At 43.6% G+C, this 22,125-nt stretch overlaps 1 protein-coding gene across 1 annotated transcript; it reads left to right on the top strand.

The window, feature by feature from the left end:
• Nucleotides 1–3,050: 3,050 nt before the first annotated feature.
• LOC127304800 (uncharacterized) lies at nt 3,051–4,684 on the top strand. Its single transcript, XM_051335384.1, has 3 exons — nt 3,051–3,348; nt 3,575–3,901; nt 3,987–4,684. The coding sequence occupies exons 2-3, from the start codon at nt 3,575–3,577 to the stop codon at nt 4,563–4,565; spliced, it is 906 nt and encodes a 301-aa protein (XP_051191344.1). The 5' UTR covers nt 3,051–3,348; the 3' UTR covers nt 4,566–4,684.
• Nucleotides 4,685–22,125: the final 17,441 nt, after the last annotated feature.

The following is a 22,125-nucleotide window of genomic DNA, read 5'->3' on the forward strand; positions in this document are numbered from 1 at the left end:
GGGGGAGGGAGAGGGAGGGCCTAGGCGGCGGCGCTAGGGTTTCTCCCCCGAGCCGCCAGAGGAGGGACGCGGGGGTCGGTTCTGCTGAAATCAGGACCTCAGTTGTTTCACAATCTAGATGACCAGAGTTTGGGCTGGGACCCGTCTGTAACTGTCAATGGGACCCGTCTGTTAGGGTGGAATAGACCGGCAACATCATCACCATTGCTGCAGTCAAATGTGTGCTCCAGTTATTCTTTTACTGCTGAATCCTGCAGCACCTTTGTTGCAGCCAAATGTGTGCTTCAGTTATCCTTTCACCCCTGAATCCTGCAGGTTAATAATGTTTTGAGGTGCTCCACCACTTGTTCACATCCACGGGGCTGTTCCTGTTCGTGACGACTGTCCATGCAAGTTGCAGCACTCGAGTAGTCGAGCTAGCCTGCAACAGGAAGCCAGCATCATGCGCTTTAGCCGATGTCTGAGTTCTAAGGCAAAGCTATTTGTTACTACGTATTAGGGTGTCTACGACCAAAAAAGTCGATCGTAGAGCTGTGCGTAAATAGTTTTTCCCCTAGCACGCTAGGGTTTTATCCTCCTGGCGGCGATCCCGCCGGCGAGTTCCAATCCGACCCCGACTGCTCGTCCTCGCCAGAACCTGTACCCCTCTCGGACACTCCTGCGCTCGGGCTGACTAAGGGGGAGACTCGCTCTCCTACCCGGCCTTGGTGTGGGGGCTCTGGGCTGGGGTTTTAGGGTTCCGACGGATCGGCCTTGGTGTAGATCGGAAGGGTTCAGAGATGGATGCAAGATCGGCGACAAGTGGAGATAGATCCAGGATGAAGGGCAAGGATCCGGTGAGTATTGATGTGATGCTAGAACAACTAGACCTGCAAGATGATGAATTCAACGACTTGATTGTGGACGAAGATGATCAGGAAATTAAGGAGAGTGTTCAATGGATGGCAGTTGCAAAAGTGCAAACTGAGAAGTCGTTTAGCCATGCGGCGTTCTTCGGAGAGATGAGGGCAGCATGGAATACAGCGCAACCCGTGAAATTCAGATCGATTGGCGAAAATCTATTTACTCTACAGGCCTCGTGTCTGGGAGATTGGGAGCGGATTGTGGAGTATGGTCCTTGGCTATTCCGCAATTGGGCAGTGTTGATTGAACCATATGATGGCTTCTCAAGAGCTGAAGATATAGAGCTAGCTTTAATGCCAATTTGGATTCAAATCCATGCACTACCAGAGGGGTTCTGCAAGCGGAAAATTATTACCCAATTAGTGGAGCGTGCTGGCCTGAAAGTCATTGCGGTTAAAACTGATGGAATAAGAGGAAATTATGTTAGAGTAAGGGTGAAATATGATGTACGAAACCCCCTAATCCGGGTGGTATCGCTTATTAGAAATAACCAGAGGCAGTTGTTTGTGGTCCGCTATGAAAAACTGGCCTTCTTTTGTCAAGCATGTGGACGTCTTGGACATGGGTATAAGGAGTGTGGTAGGGGAGTATATGAAGAGAAAGATCTGAAGTACAAGGAGTGGTTATATGCTGATAACCTGCCTCGTACCAATAATGGCAATGCTTTTAACAGAAACCGCGGTGGAGGAAGGATGGGACGTGGTGGCCTCGGCAGGGGTGGAAGGGGTAACCCTCAGGAGGTTGAGGAAGATGATACTGATGAGCTTAAGGATACTGGTACAAGCCCAATAAAAACTAGAGATATTGTTATGACGGACCAGAGCTTAAACGGTCGGAAGAGACTGAACTTTGACGAAGATAGTGAAGCTGCGGTGGTTAATGGTCAACTAGTGGTGGCTAACCCAACAGATGATGTCATGCCAGAAGAGACCGATGAGAACAGCTCCTCGTCGGTTGATAGTAAAGGTAACAAGAGAGCTAAAAAGGGCGGAGCTGAAAACAACAATAAATCGGGAAATTTGGCGGGCTCCCTCGAGGGGTGCCGCCAGTCCCAATGAGAATCCTATCTTTGAACTGCCGCGGTTTGGGGAGTGCTGCGGCAGTTCAGGCGCTCCGAGAAATTCAGGAGCGAAATAACCCCCAGGTGATGTTTCTTTCGGAGACTCATCTGAATAAGGAGGGAGCAGAACGCTTACGAGTTCAAACGTATATGGATGAACTCATAGTTGCGGAGAGTGACGGCCGAAGTGGGGGCCTGGTTATGCTTTGGAAGAATGAGGTGAAGCTACAGGAAATTAATATCCATACCAATTATATAGATGTCCTAGTAGATGGTGACGACGATGCGGCTAGCTGGAGGCTAACAGGCATTTATGGTGAGCCGTCTTGGGAAAACAAGTATAAAACCTGGGAGCGACTAAGGGAGCTTCATGGGATGATAGAGATGAGATGGTTAGTGATTGGAGATTGGAACGAGATCCTATATAGTCATGAGAAGGAGGGCGGCAACCCGAGACCCATGCAGTATATGCAAGCCTTTCGGAATGCCCTATCCGATTGTGGTTTAGAGGATCTTGGGTACATAGGGGATACTTTCACGTGGAGAAGGAAGAGAAGTAGACGTGCATCTGGTATGAGAGAGAGACTTGATCGCGCATGCAGTAATGAAACATGGGCTCTGCTCTTTCCCTATGCATGTTTGTCCAATCAGGAGGGGTTAAGATCGGATCACCGACCGATCTTGCTAGATACTGAGTATTACAAAGCGACTGCGATGTCTAGGAAAGTGAGAAGGAAAAGATTTGAAGGTAAATGGCTGAAGGAAGAGGGCGTTGGTGAGGTAGTACAGGCAGCGTGGGATGCAAGCTTAAATGAGGCCCAGTTCTTTTGAGCTTATTAACCAGCTTAACTGCGAAATTAAGCTCCAGCCGAAAAGAACTCAAATTTTTAGTTGGGCTTAGCTTTTCAGCCACCATCATTTTCTGTGTAGTTGGGGGAAGCCACGGAAGGGCAGCTTCCCGCAGCTTGCCGAGCTTCCCCAATTATGCAAATTTCGTTATACCCCACCTACCCCTAAACTGAATCGTTATTACGTTGAGAAAGCCCTCCCGCATCCTCTATTTCTCCTGATATGAAACGTTATTTTTTCTAGCGTGAGTCCACCCGAGTCTCCCGACTCGTTCGTGAGGGTTTCCCAGCCACAAAACAGCCGCCGCCTCCGATCTCGACGACCTCCGGTGGAGAAGCTCGAGCGCCGGCGTACCGCGCCTCGCACGAACTCAAGCCAGTGCTGCACGTCACGCCTCGAGCCAGCGCCGCCGTCCCCGACCAAGATCGCGCCAGCGCCGCCTTCCTGAACGAGCAGCGTTGACCTCCCACCATCCCTGCCCTTACAGCAGCCTCGAACTCTCCGATCTCACACCCAGGATACCCGATAGAATCAAGGTATGATTCTTATCCTCTTCTGTAGATGATGTACGTATAGTGTAATAGGTTGTATAATCGTAGATGATTGAGTTTGGTCGTAGTACTTCTGCAACATGATCGCTTTTGTATGTGCTCTGTAGTACTTCAGCAACATGAAAAATTCTGAGATTTATATACGTGCTATTGAAAATTGTATTAAAAACAGTGGGCCATTTTGACATTGATTTTATAACACATGTCATAGATGGAAAAGGGGAAAGCAGTGAAAGCAACATGGGATCCTGTCGCCCATAGTATTTTTCTTGATGTGTGTATTGAAGAAGTGCAAGCAAAAAACCGTCAACCTGGCCAAAGTTGTTTGAACGCAATTGGGTATGCAAATTTGGTTAGAAAGTTCAATACGCGAACATCTAGAAATTATGAGCGCAAACAATTCAGGAATAGATGGGAGGCACTCAAAAAGGACTATAATTGTTGGAAGTCATTGAATCAACATGCATCGGGCCTAGGAAGAGATCCCATAACTAATAGCATTGCAGCTAGCGACGATTGGTGGGAAAATGAGATAAAGGTACTGGCATCTATACATATCTTTAAAGATTTTCTTTTCTTCTTTAGATGCAATACTCATGTACTACTTTGATATGTTATTGCAGAGATGTGCAGAGGCAAGCAAATTTCGGTATGCTCCACTAGCGGATGAGGATAAGATGAGGGAGATTTTTGAGCAACATAGTGTTACAAATGAATATGCGAGGGTGCCAATTCCATCATCTCAAGTTGAGACCTCTCATATTAATATTCTGAATGATGACGACTCTGGATGTGAAGAAGTTACACCTACCCAGGTTCTGGGTAAAGGTGGAAAGAAGAGAGCATGTCCTTATTCACCTAGCCCAACATTAGTTCAAAAGGTGGCAAAGGTTGATGAAGAGAAAACGGCATTCACACGTATGGTAGATTTGTTTGCCAAGAGGGAAGAGAAAAGGAATTCTGTGCCGTCTGAACCTATAGTGACTGTTGATCCAGTAAAAGTAGAGTTCAAAGAGATGATGACCATGGTGGTCAAAGCTGGAGGTTTGCCTGGAAGTGATGAGCATTTCTATGCTTCACAGATGTTCATAAAAAAAGAATATCGTGATGCATTCGGCTGTTCTTGTTTCGAGGACGCGGAGCCTAGTACGATACTTGGATGGATCAAGAGGACATGGGAGATGTTTATGAAAAATAAGTAGAAAGGAATTTTTTATGTTATTTGCTTTGAACCATATTAGCTGTATTGGCTTGAAACTATTATTTCCACTCAACTTGTAACTTGGTGAACCTATCATTTTCTATCAAGTTGTTTATGTCGTGAACCTATTATTTTCTCTCATTTTGTGCTGTTTTGAACCTATGATTTGCTCTCAGCTTGTGTTATTATGGACCATATTTTAATGTTATGGTTCGTGTGTTGGTCATGTCACAGATGGATATGTCGTACGATGAAGAAGATGAAGAATTTGAGATGTGCATGATTGCAATGGGATGTCATCTTCAATGTTCCATATGCACCAAGAAGATTACCAGTGATGACAGGGCTCCAATGGGTTGAAGATAAAGAAAAAGATGGACGAAGGTTCTACTCTATGTTCAGGATGCGGAGGTCAGTGTTTTACCCATTACATGACTTGTTGGTTGACAAATATGGTTTGAAGTCAACTTGCAACATGTCAAGCAAAGAAGCATTAGCTCAGTTTTTATGGACTTTGGGGTCATGCCAGAGCACTGATAATGTTTCTGACCGACTTGAACATAGTCGGTCTACCATTAATAAAAAGTTTCATGAGGTTTTGGGTTGTGTATATCGTATGGCTGGTGATTATATCAGACCCAACGATCCAACTTTCACCCAAGTTCATCCTAAACTGAAGGGACGCAAATTTTGGCCTCATTTCAAGAATGCCATCGGGGCTATAGATGGAACACATATTCCTTGTATTGTTCCAGAAGAAGATCAGCCTAAATACCGCAACAGGAAAGGTGTTACAAGTCAAAATGTCATGGCAATATGTGATTTTGATATGAGGTTCACTTTTGTTGTTACGGGATGGCCTGGATCTGTTCATGACACACGTGTATGGTCTGACGCTAGGGTTGAATATGTCAATTATCCACACCCTCCTGAAGGTACTTACCGTGGATGGATTAATTTTACACAAGTGTGTAGTACTATTGTTAAATTACTAATCTCTAATTAATGTTCTTTTTTTCTATCACTACAGATAAATACTATCTCGTTGACTCCGGATATCCAAATCGAGTTGGGTATCTAGCACCATACAAACAACAACGGTACCATGTACCTGAGTTCCAACAGGCACCTCCACGAGGGAGAGAGGAGACCTTCAACCATCGACATTCCTCTCTACGCAACGTCGTCGAAAGAGCATTTGGTGTTCTCAAGATGAAGTGGCGAATTCTCTTAGGCATAACACGGTACAAGACAGAGGCACAAACGATGATCATAGCTGCATGCATGTGCCTCCATAACTACATTCGTGAAAGCAATCTGCGTGATCAGCATTTCGACACGTTTGACAGTGATGGATACGTTCATGTTGAGAGTGCTTCTCATCCAAGTGTTGCACCCGCAGATGAAGGTACGATGGACGCGATACGTGAATACGTGATGCTATTGCTCAGAGTCTTGTACCTTGAATATTAGTTGTTACGATGGATACGTTACGTGATGGCTTTTATTAGGAAACTTGTAATAATTTGATAAACTTGCTTCTAGTTGACATGCATCACAAGTACGACAATATATTTTATTGAAATATTTCCTATTTCATGATGTCCGTAAATTATTTTTCTGCTTGTGTAAATGGTGAACTCATTACAGAAGTACATAGTATAATTTATATATCACACTATTACGTTCTAGGGGTATTACAGACTTTTTATCTTACAGACTGATAAAATAAGCTCAGACAATATAAGCTGAAAAGAACTCGACTGCAGTTTCTCTGAGGCTTATTTTTCACTGCAGTTTCCCTGGAGCAGCTGAGCTTAAGCTGTTTCTGCACAAGCCGCAGCCAAAAAGAACTGGGCCGAGAATGGCGGTGATGTAGCCAGTGCAGTTGCTTCAGTACAGAAAGCTTTACACGCCTGGGATGGTACTGTTTTGAAAAAACCGAGAGCCAGGTTAAGGGCCTTGGCGAGAAAGCTTGAAGATGTGATCAAAGGGGAGTTGACGGAAGAAAATTCAAAAAGGCAAGAGGAACTCACGGAGGAAATAGAAAGGATCCTTGAGCAAGAGGAGATCTATAAGATGCAACGCAGCAGAGTTAACTGGCTGACTCATGGCGATCGAAATTCGGCCTTTTTTCACAACTATGCAAGAGCTAGAAAGAAAAAGAAACTAATTGTGAAGCTAAAAGACGAGAATGGTGAATGGAGAGAAGGGGATGCAATGATCAAACCGATCATACATGACTACTTCTCACAGTTATTTTCTTCGGAGGTTGGGGCTACTGACCCGAACTTGATTGAAAGGGTAAAGCCTCGAGTAACTACTGAGATGAATGAAAGACTAGTTGCTCCTTTCTCGGAGGAAGAAGTGAAGAAGGCTCTTTTTGCAATAGGCGATTTCAAAGCACCGGGGACGGATGGAATGCATGCTATTTTTTTCAAAAAATTCTGGCCCTATATAGGCGGTGCTATCACTAATGAGGTTTTGGTTTCTTTGCAAACAGGTGTAATTCCTGTAGGGTGGAATGAGACGGCAATAATTCTTATTCCGAAAGTGGAGAGCCCGGAGATGATTACACAGTTTAGACCAATCAGTCTTTGTAATGTGCTATATAAGATAATCTCGAAGGTGCTCGCTAACAGGCTGAAGATTATCCTGCCCGATATCATCAGTATAAGTCAGAGTGCTTTTGTACCGGGTCGTTTGATTACTGACAACGTCCTGGTAGCTTACGAATGTGTGCATGCTCTGAAGGGAAGAAGAGAAGGGAAGCATGGCTTTTGTGCGGTGAAGTTAGATATGCATAAAGCATATGACAGAGTTGAGTGGGGTTTTCTGAGAGATATGATGAACAGATTGGGCTTCGTGGAGCAATGGACAAATCTGATTATGTCTTGCGTTACCACCGTCCAATATCGTGTTTGGTTTAATTCGGACGAGACGGAGGTCTTTACTCCGACAAGGGGGCTACGGCAGGGAGACCCACTCTCGCCGTACCTGTTTTTGCTTTGTGCTGAGGGTCTCTCAAGCTTGCTAACACATGAAGAAGAGAGCGGTGGCATTCAAGGAGTCAGAGTGTGTCGCGGGGCACCATCGGTATCTCACCTCTTATTTGCCGATGATTCACTGATTCTAATGAAGGCGGATGCGCCTAATGCTGCAGCTATTCGGAGGGTGTTGGACTTGTATTGTTCGAGTTCTGGACAATTGGTGAGTGATCCAAAGTCAAGTATTTATTTCAGCCCTAATACAGGAGAAGAAAACAAGTTAGCTGTTTGCACAGCCCTTCATATTGAGGCGGAGGCGTTAACAGAAAAATATCTTGGTCTTCCATCACATGTGGGAGTTGATCGTTCGGATTGCTTCCAACACTTGGTGGACCGAGTTTGCAAAATCATCAGTGGGTGGAATATGAAAAACCTCTCGATGGGAGGGAAAGAGATATTACTGAAGGCAGTGGCTCAAGCAATTCCATCATATGCTATGTCTGTTTTTAAATTGCCAAAAGGAATTTGCAAGGCCATTGCAGCTGCTATTGCTCGATACTGGTGGGGTGAAAAGGATGGGAAGAAGGCGATGCACTGGTATTCATGGTGGAAAATGTGTACGCCAAAGAAACAAGGAGGTATGGGATTTCGCGACCTACACTGCTTTAATTTGGCTATGCTGGCCAAACAGATATGGAGACTAGTAGAAGCCCCTGATTCATTATGTGCTCAAATTTTGCGAGCAAAATATTATCCTTCAGGTGATCTACTGCATGCCGAGTTAAAGAAAGGTGCTTCTTTCACCTGGCAGAGTTTGATGGCGGGCATGAACACTTTTAAGAGGGGTTATATATGGAGAATTGGCACTGGCTCGGATATTAATATATGGCAAGATCCATGGCTGCCAAACAGCCCCAATGGAAGAGTGCTTACTAGGCGAAACAATGTTATCATTGATAAGGTGGAAGATCTGATAGATCCAGGTACGGGATCTTGGGATGAGCAACTGCTGCATGACATCTTCTACCCAATAGATGCAAGAAGAATTCAAGCTATCCCCCTGTCACCTCTGGCGGAGGAGGATTCTATAGCCTGGCTTGGTACAAAGAACGGAATGTTCTCGGTAAAATCAGCATATCATATGGAATGGCAACACCAATACGGAAGTAGAGCGAGGAGAAGAGATGAAGCCGGGAATTCTGAGATAAATCCAGTCTGGGATATTTGTTGGAAGCTAACAGTACCGGCCAAGGTGAAAATATTTACCTGGAGAGCTCTACATGGGATCATACCGTGTATGTGCGTTTTAGCAAATAAACATCTTGGCGGATCTGGACAATGCCCGGTATGCGAATGGGGAGCGGAAGACATTGCTCATATGATCTTTAAGTGTGATCGAGCAAAGGAAACATGGGAGGCTCTGGGTATGTGGAACATTATTCAAACAGCAGCTGAAGAGGACCGGTCTGGTAGTGTCATCCTAGAGACGCTGCTCCGATCCAAGAAACCAGCTGCTAACCAAATTGGAGATGCTCAAACGAGAGAAGTGATTGCCACGGCAGCCTGGTTCATCTGGTGGCGCCGCAGAGAATTGAGGCATAAAGGTGTAGCGCCATCTCCAAGCAGAATGGCGCTATCTATAAAGGCAATGGTGGCAAACTGTAACCGAGCAAGAGTAAACAGAAATGGGACGATCAAAAAAGGCTGGACTAAACCCCCGGGAGGTAAAGTTAAATTAAATACTGACGCCGCAGTTGATCAGGCGACGAGGAGGGCCTCCACGGGGTGCATCATCAGAGATTCGCAAGGCCAGTTTCTAGCAGCCTGCAGAGTAGAAAGTGATGGGGTCATCGATGTTACTACTGCAGAGGCTCAAGCGGTAAGGGATGGGTTACGATTGGCTGAACGCATTGGCTGTAACAATTTGATTGTCGAGACAGATTGCCTAGAAGTGGTCAATGCTTATAAGTTCCCTTTGGAGAATAGGATTATTGGCGTGGCCTACTTGGATGAGTGCAGGACTATGATGGTTGGCTTCAATGAAGTTTCTATATCGCACTGTCCAAGGGAGGAAAACAAAGCGGCTCATCAAATAGCTAGATCGGTAGAGGACCCAAATTGTAATTTTTGGCTTGAGAGCCCGCCTTTTTTCTTGTATCCACAGTTGGTGGATGATGTAACCATACTTTGATTGGGGACAGCAAGTTCTTGACGCACTCTTTTCCTTCCAGGGTACCGAAGGGGACTGGAAGGTTTTTAATGAGGCGGCTTGCTTGTCTAATATAAAATGTTCAAAAAAAAAAAATTTGTTACTACGTATTATGTTAATACTGTCTCGGGATTACCTTTTAAATTCGTTTTTAATACCCAACCAAAACGAAAAGTAATTGCCTAAAAACGGTATCAAGAAATTTCCAGAGCGTGCAAGCAGGCCCATAATTTTTTTTTGTCACGTGCGGACCTGCCACTTCACATGAAGTCGGCAGTTTTTGTTTGTGATGACTGATAAGTATCGATGTAAGTGTTCTTTTTCTTTTGCAAACAGGGAGGCTCTGCCTGTAAATTGATGCATGCCGCACCTATACATCAACATGTTATTCTTCGGTTAAACCGTCAATAGTATTGAATTATATATCTCGCGCTACCTTTATCAAATGGTTGCATGCAATATATATGTCCTGACGCCGCTCCGGCGGCTGAAGAACTAGGTGCTCCTCAAAAATGAAAAAATAAATAGTAGGACCAATTTAGAATCTTGCATCTCCTCTTGCTCAACAAGAGCATATATCCACCACACGGCTTTGCTCGTGCATTTGTGGGTTGTACAATGTAGCAACCTGAAATTGAAATCAGAGGGTCTTTCTACATCTTCATCCACCGAGAGAATCTTGCTTATGAGTTGACTTTATACTATAGTAACCTGCATAAATGCACTCTCCTGGAGTGGCAACAAATTGTGAAGCCATGTAAGTATGTCATACTTTTCTTAGCCTCTATACCAAAGTTAAATATGCACTCATATTTGCATGAGTATTACTACTCCGTAGCAATATGCCAACTTTTCTTAGCCTCTATACAAAAGTTAAATATGCACACATATTTGCATGAGTATTACTCAGTAGCAAAATTAAAACTGCATATGCAACTCCAATTCCACCACTTACAGACCAGTCTCAGTGGCCTGAAGTGGAAATTGAATTTTCCATGTGTCCTCTATTGACAAAAACAAAAGTTGGTTGGCCTAAAAAAAAAGTATATGCAAGACATGGCTTGAGAAATGTGGAAGCAGTAATAAGAGAAAAAATTGATAAACCAAAAAGGGAACAAAAACATATGCAAGCTTTGCAAGGAAGTTGGGCATCAAGTTGGATCTCCAAAATGCCGTTACACTCCTAAAAGGCAACAGCAACATAACTTGGTAGATGTAGAAGAAGAAAACGTGTGCATATCATGTTTAGTGGTGATGAAACAATACATAATGAGCTGGTTTTGGATGTTGCAATAGAAATTAAAGTTGTTCTGGATGTTACAGTGGAAGCAGATCCGGTTCTTAATATTGTGCTGCCAAAAATGCTAGTTGTGCTGCAAAATGAAGTTGTTTGAATGTTGTGCAAACTGAAGCTATTCCATTTGCAAAAGAAACAGTTCTGGATATTGTGCAAACTGAAGCTATACAAGCTGATGGGGTGCAAATTGAAGCTATTCCAGCTCTAGGCGGGTGTTGTGGGAGTCCTAATAAGTGTGAAGCGAAGAGAACCAAGAGGATGGCTGACCTTCTTGGTGTGGAATAAAAAAAAAGCAATTGTAAGACTAAGAAGAAAAATTGAGTGGTAAGAAGTTAACAAAACATGTGTGATGTACTTTAATTTCGTGTAAATTTGTGTGAAGAAGAATGTTATTTGTACTTTGATTCATGAAAACCTGATTGGTGTAATATGGTATTTGTATGTTGATGCCAAATTGGAGCCAAAATTCGAAGTTAAGCATAAAAAAAATCAAGTTTGAACCAATAATACTATTTGTACTTTCCTCTTTTTTCTTAAATATTATAGACGTTTAGCTGATCAATATATCTTTTGCGAACTAAAACTCATAGTCATGAGAAATGAGCTCCAAGGCTTGGGTAAACGGCCCCATTTTTAAGCAAGTTTTCTCGACCTTGTCCAAATGAGGCAAATAATTTTCCTTAACATCTATTCAACCCATATATTGTCAATTTGAAGTCTAACTATTTATTGAATTAATCTTCATATTACTATTATTCAAGAAAACATGCTTTATTAGGAAATCATTTTAAAACACGTTAAAAATGAAAATTAGAAATAGATTCAGATCCTTCTTATTCACTCTAAAATAGAGTTTGGGTGGTCTTTTGAATTTTAATTTTCAAAACCCTAAACATAGCTCCATTCCATTGAAATCCATTCAACTTAGCTTCTACGTCGTAGCTCACTTAGGGCTTGTTCGGCACGAGTGTTTTTCAGGGGATTAGTGGGGTTAACCCCACCGGGATTGGGTGAAAACACTCCACTCACCAAATCCCCTCAAAACCACTTCCATCCTAACCCGCTACAAACTCCTCTCATTAAAACGCTATTTGGTAGCATGGGTGGGCGCCTCCGCGAGTGGAGATCGGCCAGTCGCTACGCATCCCCAGCAGCCAGAAACGTGAGGAGGGACGAGCGTTTCTGTTCCACTCCAACCGGCCGTACCCGACGTGTATTTTTGAGGTCCATTGGGGCTAAGCCCATCCAAAACCGGCTGACCGAACGGCTTGTTCGTGGTTTCTGGTGGATCAAAATCGGGCCGGGATTAGACACAGCAAAACCTGTCGAACCACGGCTGCCGAACAAGGCCTTATGTGAAGGCTTTTTCATACAAATGTCCATAATACATGTTTATTATTTTTCCCCAATTTAGTGTCACAAAAGAAGACGATATGAACAAGTTAATATTTTTCATTTTTTTGAATTAGTTGTTGAAAGATCGAGATGTCGCCTAGAGGGGGGTGAATAGGTAATTAAATACTCTTACGGATTTGTCTTGTAAGAATGCGGAATTAAACTAACGTTTAGATTACAAGCACAAACCCTAAATATGCTAAGCTCAACTAAGTGTAACAATAACAACTAGAGCTAAGCAAGATAGGCACAAGATATATGTAGCACAAGTGATAGCAAGATATATGTACTTCAAGCATGATGGCTATCACAAGGAAAGGGAGCTCGGGTATAGAAATAACCGAGGCACGCGGAGACGAAGATGTATTCCCGTGTTCCCTTCCTTTGCAAGAAGGTACGTCACGTTTGGAGGAGTGGAGGTCCCACGAAGGATTCCCCTCGCCACGAAGGCTCACCCTATTCTCCAAGCCACTCCCACGAAGGATAATGGCCCTTTCCTTATGGTTAGCTTTTCCTCCACTCCGGAGATGGCAAGCTCCACAACCACTTCACAAGCTCCACGAAGGAGAAGCCCGGGCCCCTTCACAATCTTCCACGAAGAGATCACCGGGGCACCAACCAAGCCAACTAGGAGGTCTACCTCCAAGAGTAACAAGCTCACGGTCTCTCACTCGAATTAATCGTGGTGGAGAGCTCAGCACTATGCAATGATGCAAAGCAAGAACACTAGAGGTGTTCAAGTCCTTCACACTCAAATCCCACCAAAGCAACGAATGCTAGGATGAGATTGGAGAGGAAGAACAATTGGGAAAGTCAACAAAAGACTCCAAGATCTAGATCCAAAGGGTTCCCCTCACTTAGAGGAGAAATGGATTGGTGGGGATTGTAGATCTAGATCTCCTCTCTTAGATCCCTCAAGAATGAGCAAGAATCATGGGGGGAATCAAGAGAGAGAGCAAGTTCTTCAAAGGCAACAATGGAGGAGAGAGAATGGGAAGAACTAACTTGCTCAAGGTGGAAGAAGGGCTATTTATAGCTAGGGAGCAAATATAACCGTTGGGAAAAAAGAACCATTAAAATCGCAGGAAAAATGGCACGAAAAACAGCCCAGCCGGTGGCTAGGCCGGCCAACCGGATTTGGCGCTGAGGAGGCCGGCCTGGGATCCGGCCCAGCCGGACCAGCAGCCGGGCGGGGCGGCGCGCCGCACCGGGCGGCAGATAGGCCAGGGCGGCCGACCATAGAATGGGTCGCGAGGGGGAAGAGGCCCAGTCGGCAGGGCGCTCGGTCGGGCCGAGCGGTGCGCCGGGCAGGCCGGCGCCAGCCGGACCCTGGGCCGGAGCAAACCGAATGGGCCACAGTAGGCCGTCCGGCTGGCATCAGCGCCCGGGCCGGTCTCAGCCGGGTGGGCCAGCATGTGGGCCGGCAGGCCGGTCGGTCGGCTGGCTGCCCCTCCCCTTTTTTCTTTTCTTTTTTTTTCTTTTACTCTTTTCCCTTTTTCTTTAATAACTAATGCTCCCGAACTCCGATTGACATGAAACCAATTTTGTTGGAAAGATAACGAAGAATAGAACCCCAACAAAAACATTTTAGATGATTTTATAGAGGGAGTCTCCCACCGTCAAGAAACGGTGAAGACGTCCAAACTCGAAAACGCAATAGAAGATGCATGCGGATTCCGTTTTCGATGAACTTGGGCGTGTTGTAAAGCTAGCAACAAGCTCAAGAACCTCACACAGAGAAACACCAAGAAGAAATAAGGATATGCAAAGTATGCAAAGGATTGAGCTCCCTAAGACGATGTGATCAAGTTACCCAACCGAAAGCCCCTCTTAATAGTGCGACTATCTATCCTATAATCCGGTCTCTCATCAACCACCTTGAGACCGGTAAAAGGAACACCTATCAAGGCCATACCTTTGCCTTGCACATCCTGCTTGATCTTGTTGATAACTCTTCAAGCTTCACTCAAGCCGGAATGCCTCACTTGATCAATGTTGCTTCGTGAAGACTCACAAATGCTCCCCCATACACTATGATGGGAAAGCCCAATTGATGCACATCTTCACATGTCCATTATCACCAAATGGACGGCAAGCTTCAAGCATGTGATCCACTTGAGATGCTCATCTTGAACTTGTCCAACTCAACCTTGTATCTTCTCATACTCACATGAGATAGAGCATGGCTAATATTGAGTTCCACATAAGAACTCCATCTTCATTTCTTCTTCTTGATCATATCACATATATATCTTCGAACCGATGATCTTGATGCCAACACACAAGATGTATCTTTATTTACATGGCATCTATACTTGAATCCAACACATGGAATACAAGAAGTTCCTATGGAATATTCCTTCATATAAACTCAATGAAAACATTAGTCCATAGGGGTTATCATTAATTACCAAAACCACACATAGGGGCAATGTACCCTTACAGTTGTGCTCATTTAAAAGTTTGTCAAACTTTTGAAACCCTGTTGACCGACTTAAAACCCCGTCGAAACTCTCCTAACCATGAGGACAAATTTTTACTATTTTCTAACCTTGATGTTGATTATGTGCCGTTGGATTGGTTCTTCTAGAAGCTCTCCAGCGCACACACTCTTTTTTTTTGCTCCGGCCGTTCGATTAATCGTACGCCAAATTGTGACGGAGCTGCGATTGGTTGTGCTCAGGGCGATCCGTGAGTGGCTAGTTCTGCGCTCTAATTGGCCGGAATCCTTTTTTCCCAGAGTCAGATTTTTGAGTCGGGACAGTTTTCGGACCGTTGGGCTGTCATGGTACTAGTCGTTGGAACATCCTAGTTCTAGCCGTTTAATATTAAACAAATCTCTACGCATCAGGCATCCCATGGATGCAATCGACTGTGCTTTCCCTAACATGGTAGGCTTGATTCAGAGGCTTTTAGGCAAGGGATTTGTATTTTCGTGCCCTCGTGTCCTTAGTTGTACTCAGTTTCCCCAGCTCCTTAGTTTTTTCTCAGTTTTCCCCAAGCCCTTGTCTGAAACCCGCAGAAGGAGCTCGGACGGTAGGATTCCCGTTTAGTTGACCGTTCTGTGATGATGTGTGGGGCCGCGTCGTGTGGGGCCGCTTCGCGTGGGGCTGGTAGAAAGGGACCGCGTGGGACAGGACGAGACCACGTTTGGTTGTACGTGAGCATGAGCTGGGTTCTGTCTCTCTCGGCCCAAATCGGCATCCCTTTTTAAGAGCACCTTTTTCCCTTCTCTCTCTGTAACAGTTCTCTCTCTTTTCACCAAATTAGTATCAAATCTAGAGAAGATTATATTTCTGTCCTTTTCTTCAATGATTGTTGCCTTTTGACCCTCGTTTTTTGCCCAATATGGTAACAAATCTAGTAGCAAACCTAGAAGCTATGATAAATTCACAGCAGCATAATAAATCATGAAAACTAAGTATAATACATAAACTGCATACATCAGCCAAAAATAACCAATAAGGATGTTAATGTTCACAACAAACTAAGCTGAAAATAATACAAGACGCAATGTATGGCCAACATGAAGACTAGGCCCGGGATGAATGAATCTGTTCTTCATTCAGCATATATTTCTTCGTCGCTCCATTCCTGTATCTGAAGGAAATATTCATTGAACTCCTTCCGTCTGCAGTGTGCAGCCAATACATCCTCCAAACGGTATGGCATTTGTTCATTTCTCAGACCGTAGTTTCCTAATCTATCCACACGTAGTGGCCAATCATTACAGACTTTTATATCATCAAAGTACTCTCTGATATAACCCAAATCCGTGTAGTAGATGCAGTCAGGGTGCACTCTCGTGTCGACAGAGATACACCGGATATGATGTACGAAGAAGGCACGACTACCAAAGTTACTGACGGCATGGAGAGAGCGGCTCACAATGTCCACACGGTACACCAATGGTGCTTGACTTTCCTCCAAATGCATGTTGTCCAACAATACAAGCAGCAGATCGCCATCCGACTTCACAAGGTAGAACTTGTCATTTCCAAGTTCTGGAAATGAAAATAGTGTCTCCATGTTGACTGTGCTCGCGCGCTGCTCCAACTGGACACTGTTGGTGCACACTAATTTTCCGAACTCAAAATTGTCCACAACTATTGCATACAATTCACCATTGAACAGGGTAATGCAACGCAGAGAATGGTGCTCGATCGAAAACCTTCATTCTCCCCAATCTTCATCCATATCCTTAGTTGGAGTGCTCTCATCGACCCAAGCAATTTTTTCCAGGTAATGTGTGGAAACGAAGATCATAGTCGGGGACTTCATTACAGAGACTGAGTCCAGAAAAACAGATGGCATCTGCGTCTCAAACATAGTGATAAATGTCTTTGTGAGTGGGTTCAGAAGTCGTATCTTGTGCGGCTGGTTCTTCTAGGCAAGCACGATTACGCCACGGCAAAAGCCAACGAAGTAGTATCTAAAAGATATTGATGAAGATAACAATCAACACTAAGATGTTTACGATTGAAAATAAAAATAGATTAACTCTATAGATCTGGAGGAATTTGAACCTTGCATGAACTTCCGTTAGATCGATGGTGATGTAGCGGGATGTGCGGAGGTGGAGGAAGATGAACTCAGCGGCGCGTGGAAGGGCGTATTCTACCATGATCCATTCGTGCAGGTAAACCTGAGCGCCAATTTGCACAAACTTACATCAAAACAGATTAGGTGGCCACGTACTCCTCTTTTGCCAGTAAGCAGTCAACGATCTTGTGAAGTGGTCCGTCAGCCGTGAGAGAGGCCTAGTTCACGGAGGCGCCGCGCTTGGATGCGCCGCCCTCGGAGGCAACGGGCTTGGCGATGACGGCCTCGGATGTGATGGGCTCGGTGGCGACGGGCTTGAATGCAACGGGCTCGGAGGCGATGGGCTCGGAGGGAACGGGCTCGGGGGCGACGGCCGCCAGCGCATTCTTCTTCTCCATCGCCGGCAGGGGAGCGCGCGTAGGGCGGTTGGGATTTTTTCCTTCGATTTGGAGAAGTTTATGGGATGTGAGAGGCGTGGTTGCGTGCGTCAGGAAGAGAGGGGCAGGCAAGCTGACGGTTGGTCTAGGTAGTTCCAAAAAAATAGACGGTTGGTCTCAAAACGCGCACCGCCTAACCGTTGCGCACCGCGACACGCGTCCATGGTTACGTGTACTCAGTTCTACCCTCGAGTCTTACACTAGAAAAATATCTGTACTCGGTTTTCCCCTCGAGTACTAATACTGGCTAGTGCAATATATTCAGTTTTATCCTCAAGTGGCTGGTCAACAGAGAGTCAACAAATGGGATTAAGCTATTGATATGTCTCCAACGTATCGATAATTTCTTATATTCCATGCTACTTTATTGATGATACCTACATGCTTTATACATATTTTATGTCATATTTATGCATTTTCCGGCACTAACCTATTAACACGATGCCGAAGAGCCAGTTGCTGTTTTCTGCTGTTTTTGGTTTCAGAAATCTTAGTAAAGAAATATTATCGGAATTGGACGAAATCAACGCCCATGATCTTATTTTTCCACGAAGCTTCCAGAACACCGGGGGAGATACGAAGTGGGGCGACGAGGCGGCCACACGCTAGGGCGGCGCGACCCAAGCCCTGGCCGCGCCGGCCTGTTGTGTGGGCCCCTCGCGTCGCCCCTAAACCTACCTCTTCGCCTATAATAAGCCTTCGTCGATAATAGCTCCAGTACCGAGAGCCACGATACGGAAAACCTTCCAGAGACGTCGCCGCCGCCAATCCCATCTCAGGGGATTCAGGAGATCGCCTCCGACACCCTGCTGGAGAGGGGAATCATCTCCCGGAGGACTCTACACCGCCATGGTCGCCTCCGGAGTGATGTGTGAGTAGTTTACCCCTGGACTATGGGTCCATAGCAGTAGCTAGATGGTCATCTTCTCCTAATTGTGCTATCATTGTTGGATCTTGTGAGCTACCTAACATGATCAAGATCATCTATCTGTAATACTATATGTTGCGTTTGTTGGGATCCGATGAATAGTGAATGCTATGTTATGTTGATTATCAATCTATCATCTATGTGTTGTTTATGATCTTGCATGCTCTCCGTTGCTAGTAGAGGCTCTGGCCAAGTTTTTGCTTGTAACTCCAAGAGGGAGTATTTACGCTCGATAGTGGGTTCATGCCTCCATTAAATCTGGGACAGTGACAGAAAGTTCTAAGGTTGTGGATGTGCTGTTGCCACTAGGGATAAAACATCAATGCTATGTCTAAGGATATATTTATTGATTACATTACGCACCATACTTAATGCAATTGTCTGTTGTTTGCAACTTAATACTGGAGGGGGTCCGGATGATAACCTGAAGGTGGACTTTTTTAGGCATAGATGCATGCTGGATAGCGGTCTATGTACTTTGTCGTAATGCCCAATTAAATCTCACACTACTCATCATAACATGTATGTGCATGGTCATGCCCTCTCTATTTGTCAATTGCCCAACTGTAATTTGTTCACCCAACATGCTTATTCTTATCGGAGAGACACCTCTAGTGAACTGTGGACCCCGGTCCATTCTTTTACATCGAATACAATCTACTGCAATACTCGTTTTACTGTTCTCTGCAAACATCATCATCCACACTATACATCTAATCCTTTGTTACAGCAAGCCGGTGAGATTGACAACCTCACTGTTACGTTGGGACAAAGTACTTTGGTTGTGTTGTGCAAGTTCCACGTTGGCGCCGGAATCCCTGGTGTTGCCCCGCACTACACTCCTCCGCCATCAACCTTCAACGTGCTTCTTGGCTCCTACTGGTTCGATAAACCTTGGTTTCTTACTGAGGGAAAACTTGCCGCTGTACGCATCACACCTTCCTCTTGGGGTTCCCAACGGGCACGTCGACTGCGTGCTAGCATCAAGACAATTTGCTGGCGCCGTTGCCGGGGAGATGAAGACAAGCTACAAGGGGAGTCTCCACTTCCAATCTCTTTACTTTGTTTTTGTCTTGCTTTATTTTATTTAGTACTTTGTTTGTTGCATTATATCAAAACACAAAAAAATTAGTCGCTAGCTTTACTTTATTTACTGTCTTGTTTGCAATCTCCATATTGAAAACACAAAAAAATTAGTTACATGCATTTACTTTATCTAGTTTGTTTTATTTACTATTGCTAAAATGGGTACTCCTGAAAATACTAAGTTGTGTGACTTCACAACCACAAATAATAATGATTTCTTATGCACACCTATTGCTCCACCTGCTACTACAGCAGAATTCTTTGAAATTAAACCTGCTTTACTGAATCTTGTTATGAGAGAGCAATTTTCTGGTGTTAGTTCTGATGATGCTGCCGCCCATCTCAATAATTTTGTTGAACTATGTGAAATGCAAAAGTATAAGGATGTAGATGGTGACATTATAAAATTAAAATTGTTTCCTTTCTCATTAAGAGGAAGAGCTAAAGATTGGTTGCTATCTCTGCCTAAGAATAGTATTGATTCATGGACTAAATGCAAGGATGTTTTTATTGGTAGATATTATCCTCCTGCTAAAATTATATCTTTGAGAAGTAGCATAATGAATTTTAAACAATTGGATAATGAGCATGTTGCCCAAGCATGGGAAAAAATGAAATCTATGGTTAAAAATTGCCCAACCCATGGACTGACTACTTGGATGATCATCCAAACCTTTTATGCAGGACTGAATTTTTCTTCGTGGAACTTATTGGATTCAGCTGCTGGAGGTACCTTTATGTCCATCACTCTAGACGACGCAACAAAGTTTCTTGATAATATGATGATTAATTACTCTTAATGGCACACGGAAAGAGCTCCACAAGGTATGAAGGTAAATTCTGTCGAAGAAACCTCTTCCTTGAGTGATAAGATTGATGCTATTATGTCTATGCTTGTGAATGGTAGGACAAATGTTGATCCTAATAATGTTCCTTTAGCTTCATTTGTTGCCCAAGAAGAACATGTTGATGTGAACTTCATTAAAAATAATAATTTCAACAACAATGCTTATCGGAACAATTCTAGTAACAACTATAGGCCATATCCTTATAATAATGGTAACGGTTATGGTAATTCTTATGGGAATTCTTACAACAATAATAGGAATACACCCCCTGGACTTGAAGCTATGCTTAAAGAATTTATTAGTACACAAACTGCTTTTAACAAATCTGTTGAAGAAAAGCTTGGGAAAATTGATATACTTGCTTCTAAAGTCGATAGTCTTGCTGCTGATGTTGATCTTTTGAAATCGAAAGTTATGCCTAATAAAAATAAAGATATTAAGTCATTTGCTACAGCAAACATCATCCAAGTTAGAATTAATGAGAATATAAGATTGATGGCCGAATTGCGTGCTAGGTGGGAAAAAGAAGAAGATGCTAAAGATAATGTAGCTAAAGTTTGGACTATTACCACCACTAGTAATGCTAATGCTTCACATGTTGCTGCACCTCCTACTATCAATGGTAAAATAATTGGTGTTGGCAATGTTTCCACTTCTAATGCAAAGCGTGAAAAACTGCCTGAAACTGCTAAAACTGCTGAAACTGCCTGTGATAAAACTGCTGAAATTTTTTCTAATATTGGGGATAATGATCCCATTGCTTTAGATCACAATGGTTTAGATTTTGATGATTGTCACATCTCTGAAGTTATAAAGTTCATACAAAAACTTGCTAAAAGTCCTAATGCTAGTGCTATAAATTTGGCCTTTACAAAACATATTACAAATGCTCTCATAAAATCTAGAGAAGAGAAATTAAATCGTGAAGCTTCTATTCCTAGGAAGTTAGAGGATGGTTGGGAGTCCATCATTAAGATTAAGGTCAATGACTTTGATTGTAATGCTTTATGTGATCTTGGTGCAAGTATTTCCGTTATGCCTAGGAAAATCTATAATATGCTTGACTTGCCACCATTGAAAAATTGTTATTTGGATGTTAATCTTGCTGATAATTCTACAAAGAAACCTTTGGGGAGAGTTGATAATGTTCGCATTACGCTTAACAATAACCTTGTCCCCGTTGATTTTGTTGTCTTGGATATTGAGTGCAATGCATCTTGTCCCATTATATTGGGAAAACCTTTTCTTCGAACTGTTGGTGCTATTATTGACATGAAGGAAGGTAATATTAAATATCAATTTCCTCTCAAGAAAGGTATGGAACACTTCCCTAGAAAGAGAATGAATTTACCTTTTGATTCTATCATTAGAACAAATTATGATGTTGATGCTTCATCTCTTGATAATACTTGATACACACTTTCTGCGCCTAGCTGAAAGGCGTTGAAGAAAAACGCTTATGGGAGACAACCCATGATTTTACTACAGCACTTTTATTTTATATTTGAGTCTTGGAAGTTATTACTACTGTAGCAACCTCTCCTTATCTTAATTTTGTTGCATTGTTGTGCCAAGTAAAGTCTTTCATAGTTAGGTTCATACTAGATTTGGATTACTGCACAGAAACAGATTTCTTGCTGTCACGAATCTGGGTTGAATTCTCTGTAGGTAACTCCGAAAATTCTGCCAATTTACGTGAGTGATACTCAGATATGTACGCAACTTTCATTAAATTTGAGCATTTTCATTTGAGCAAGTCTGGTGACTCTTAGAAATTCGTCTTTACGGACTGTTCTGTTTTGACAGATTCTGCCTTTTATTTCACATTGCCT

Source organism: Lolium perenne, chromosome 5 (assembly GCF_019359855.2).
Source record: "Lolium perenne isolate Kyuss_39 chromosome 5, Kyuss_2.0, whole genome shotgun sequence".
Taxonomy (NCBI): domain Eukaryota; kingdom Viridiplantae; phylum Streptophyta; class Magnoliopsida; order Poales; family Poaceae; genus Lolium; species Lolium perenne.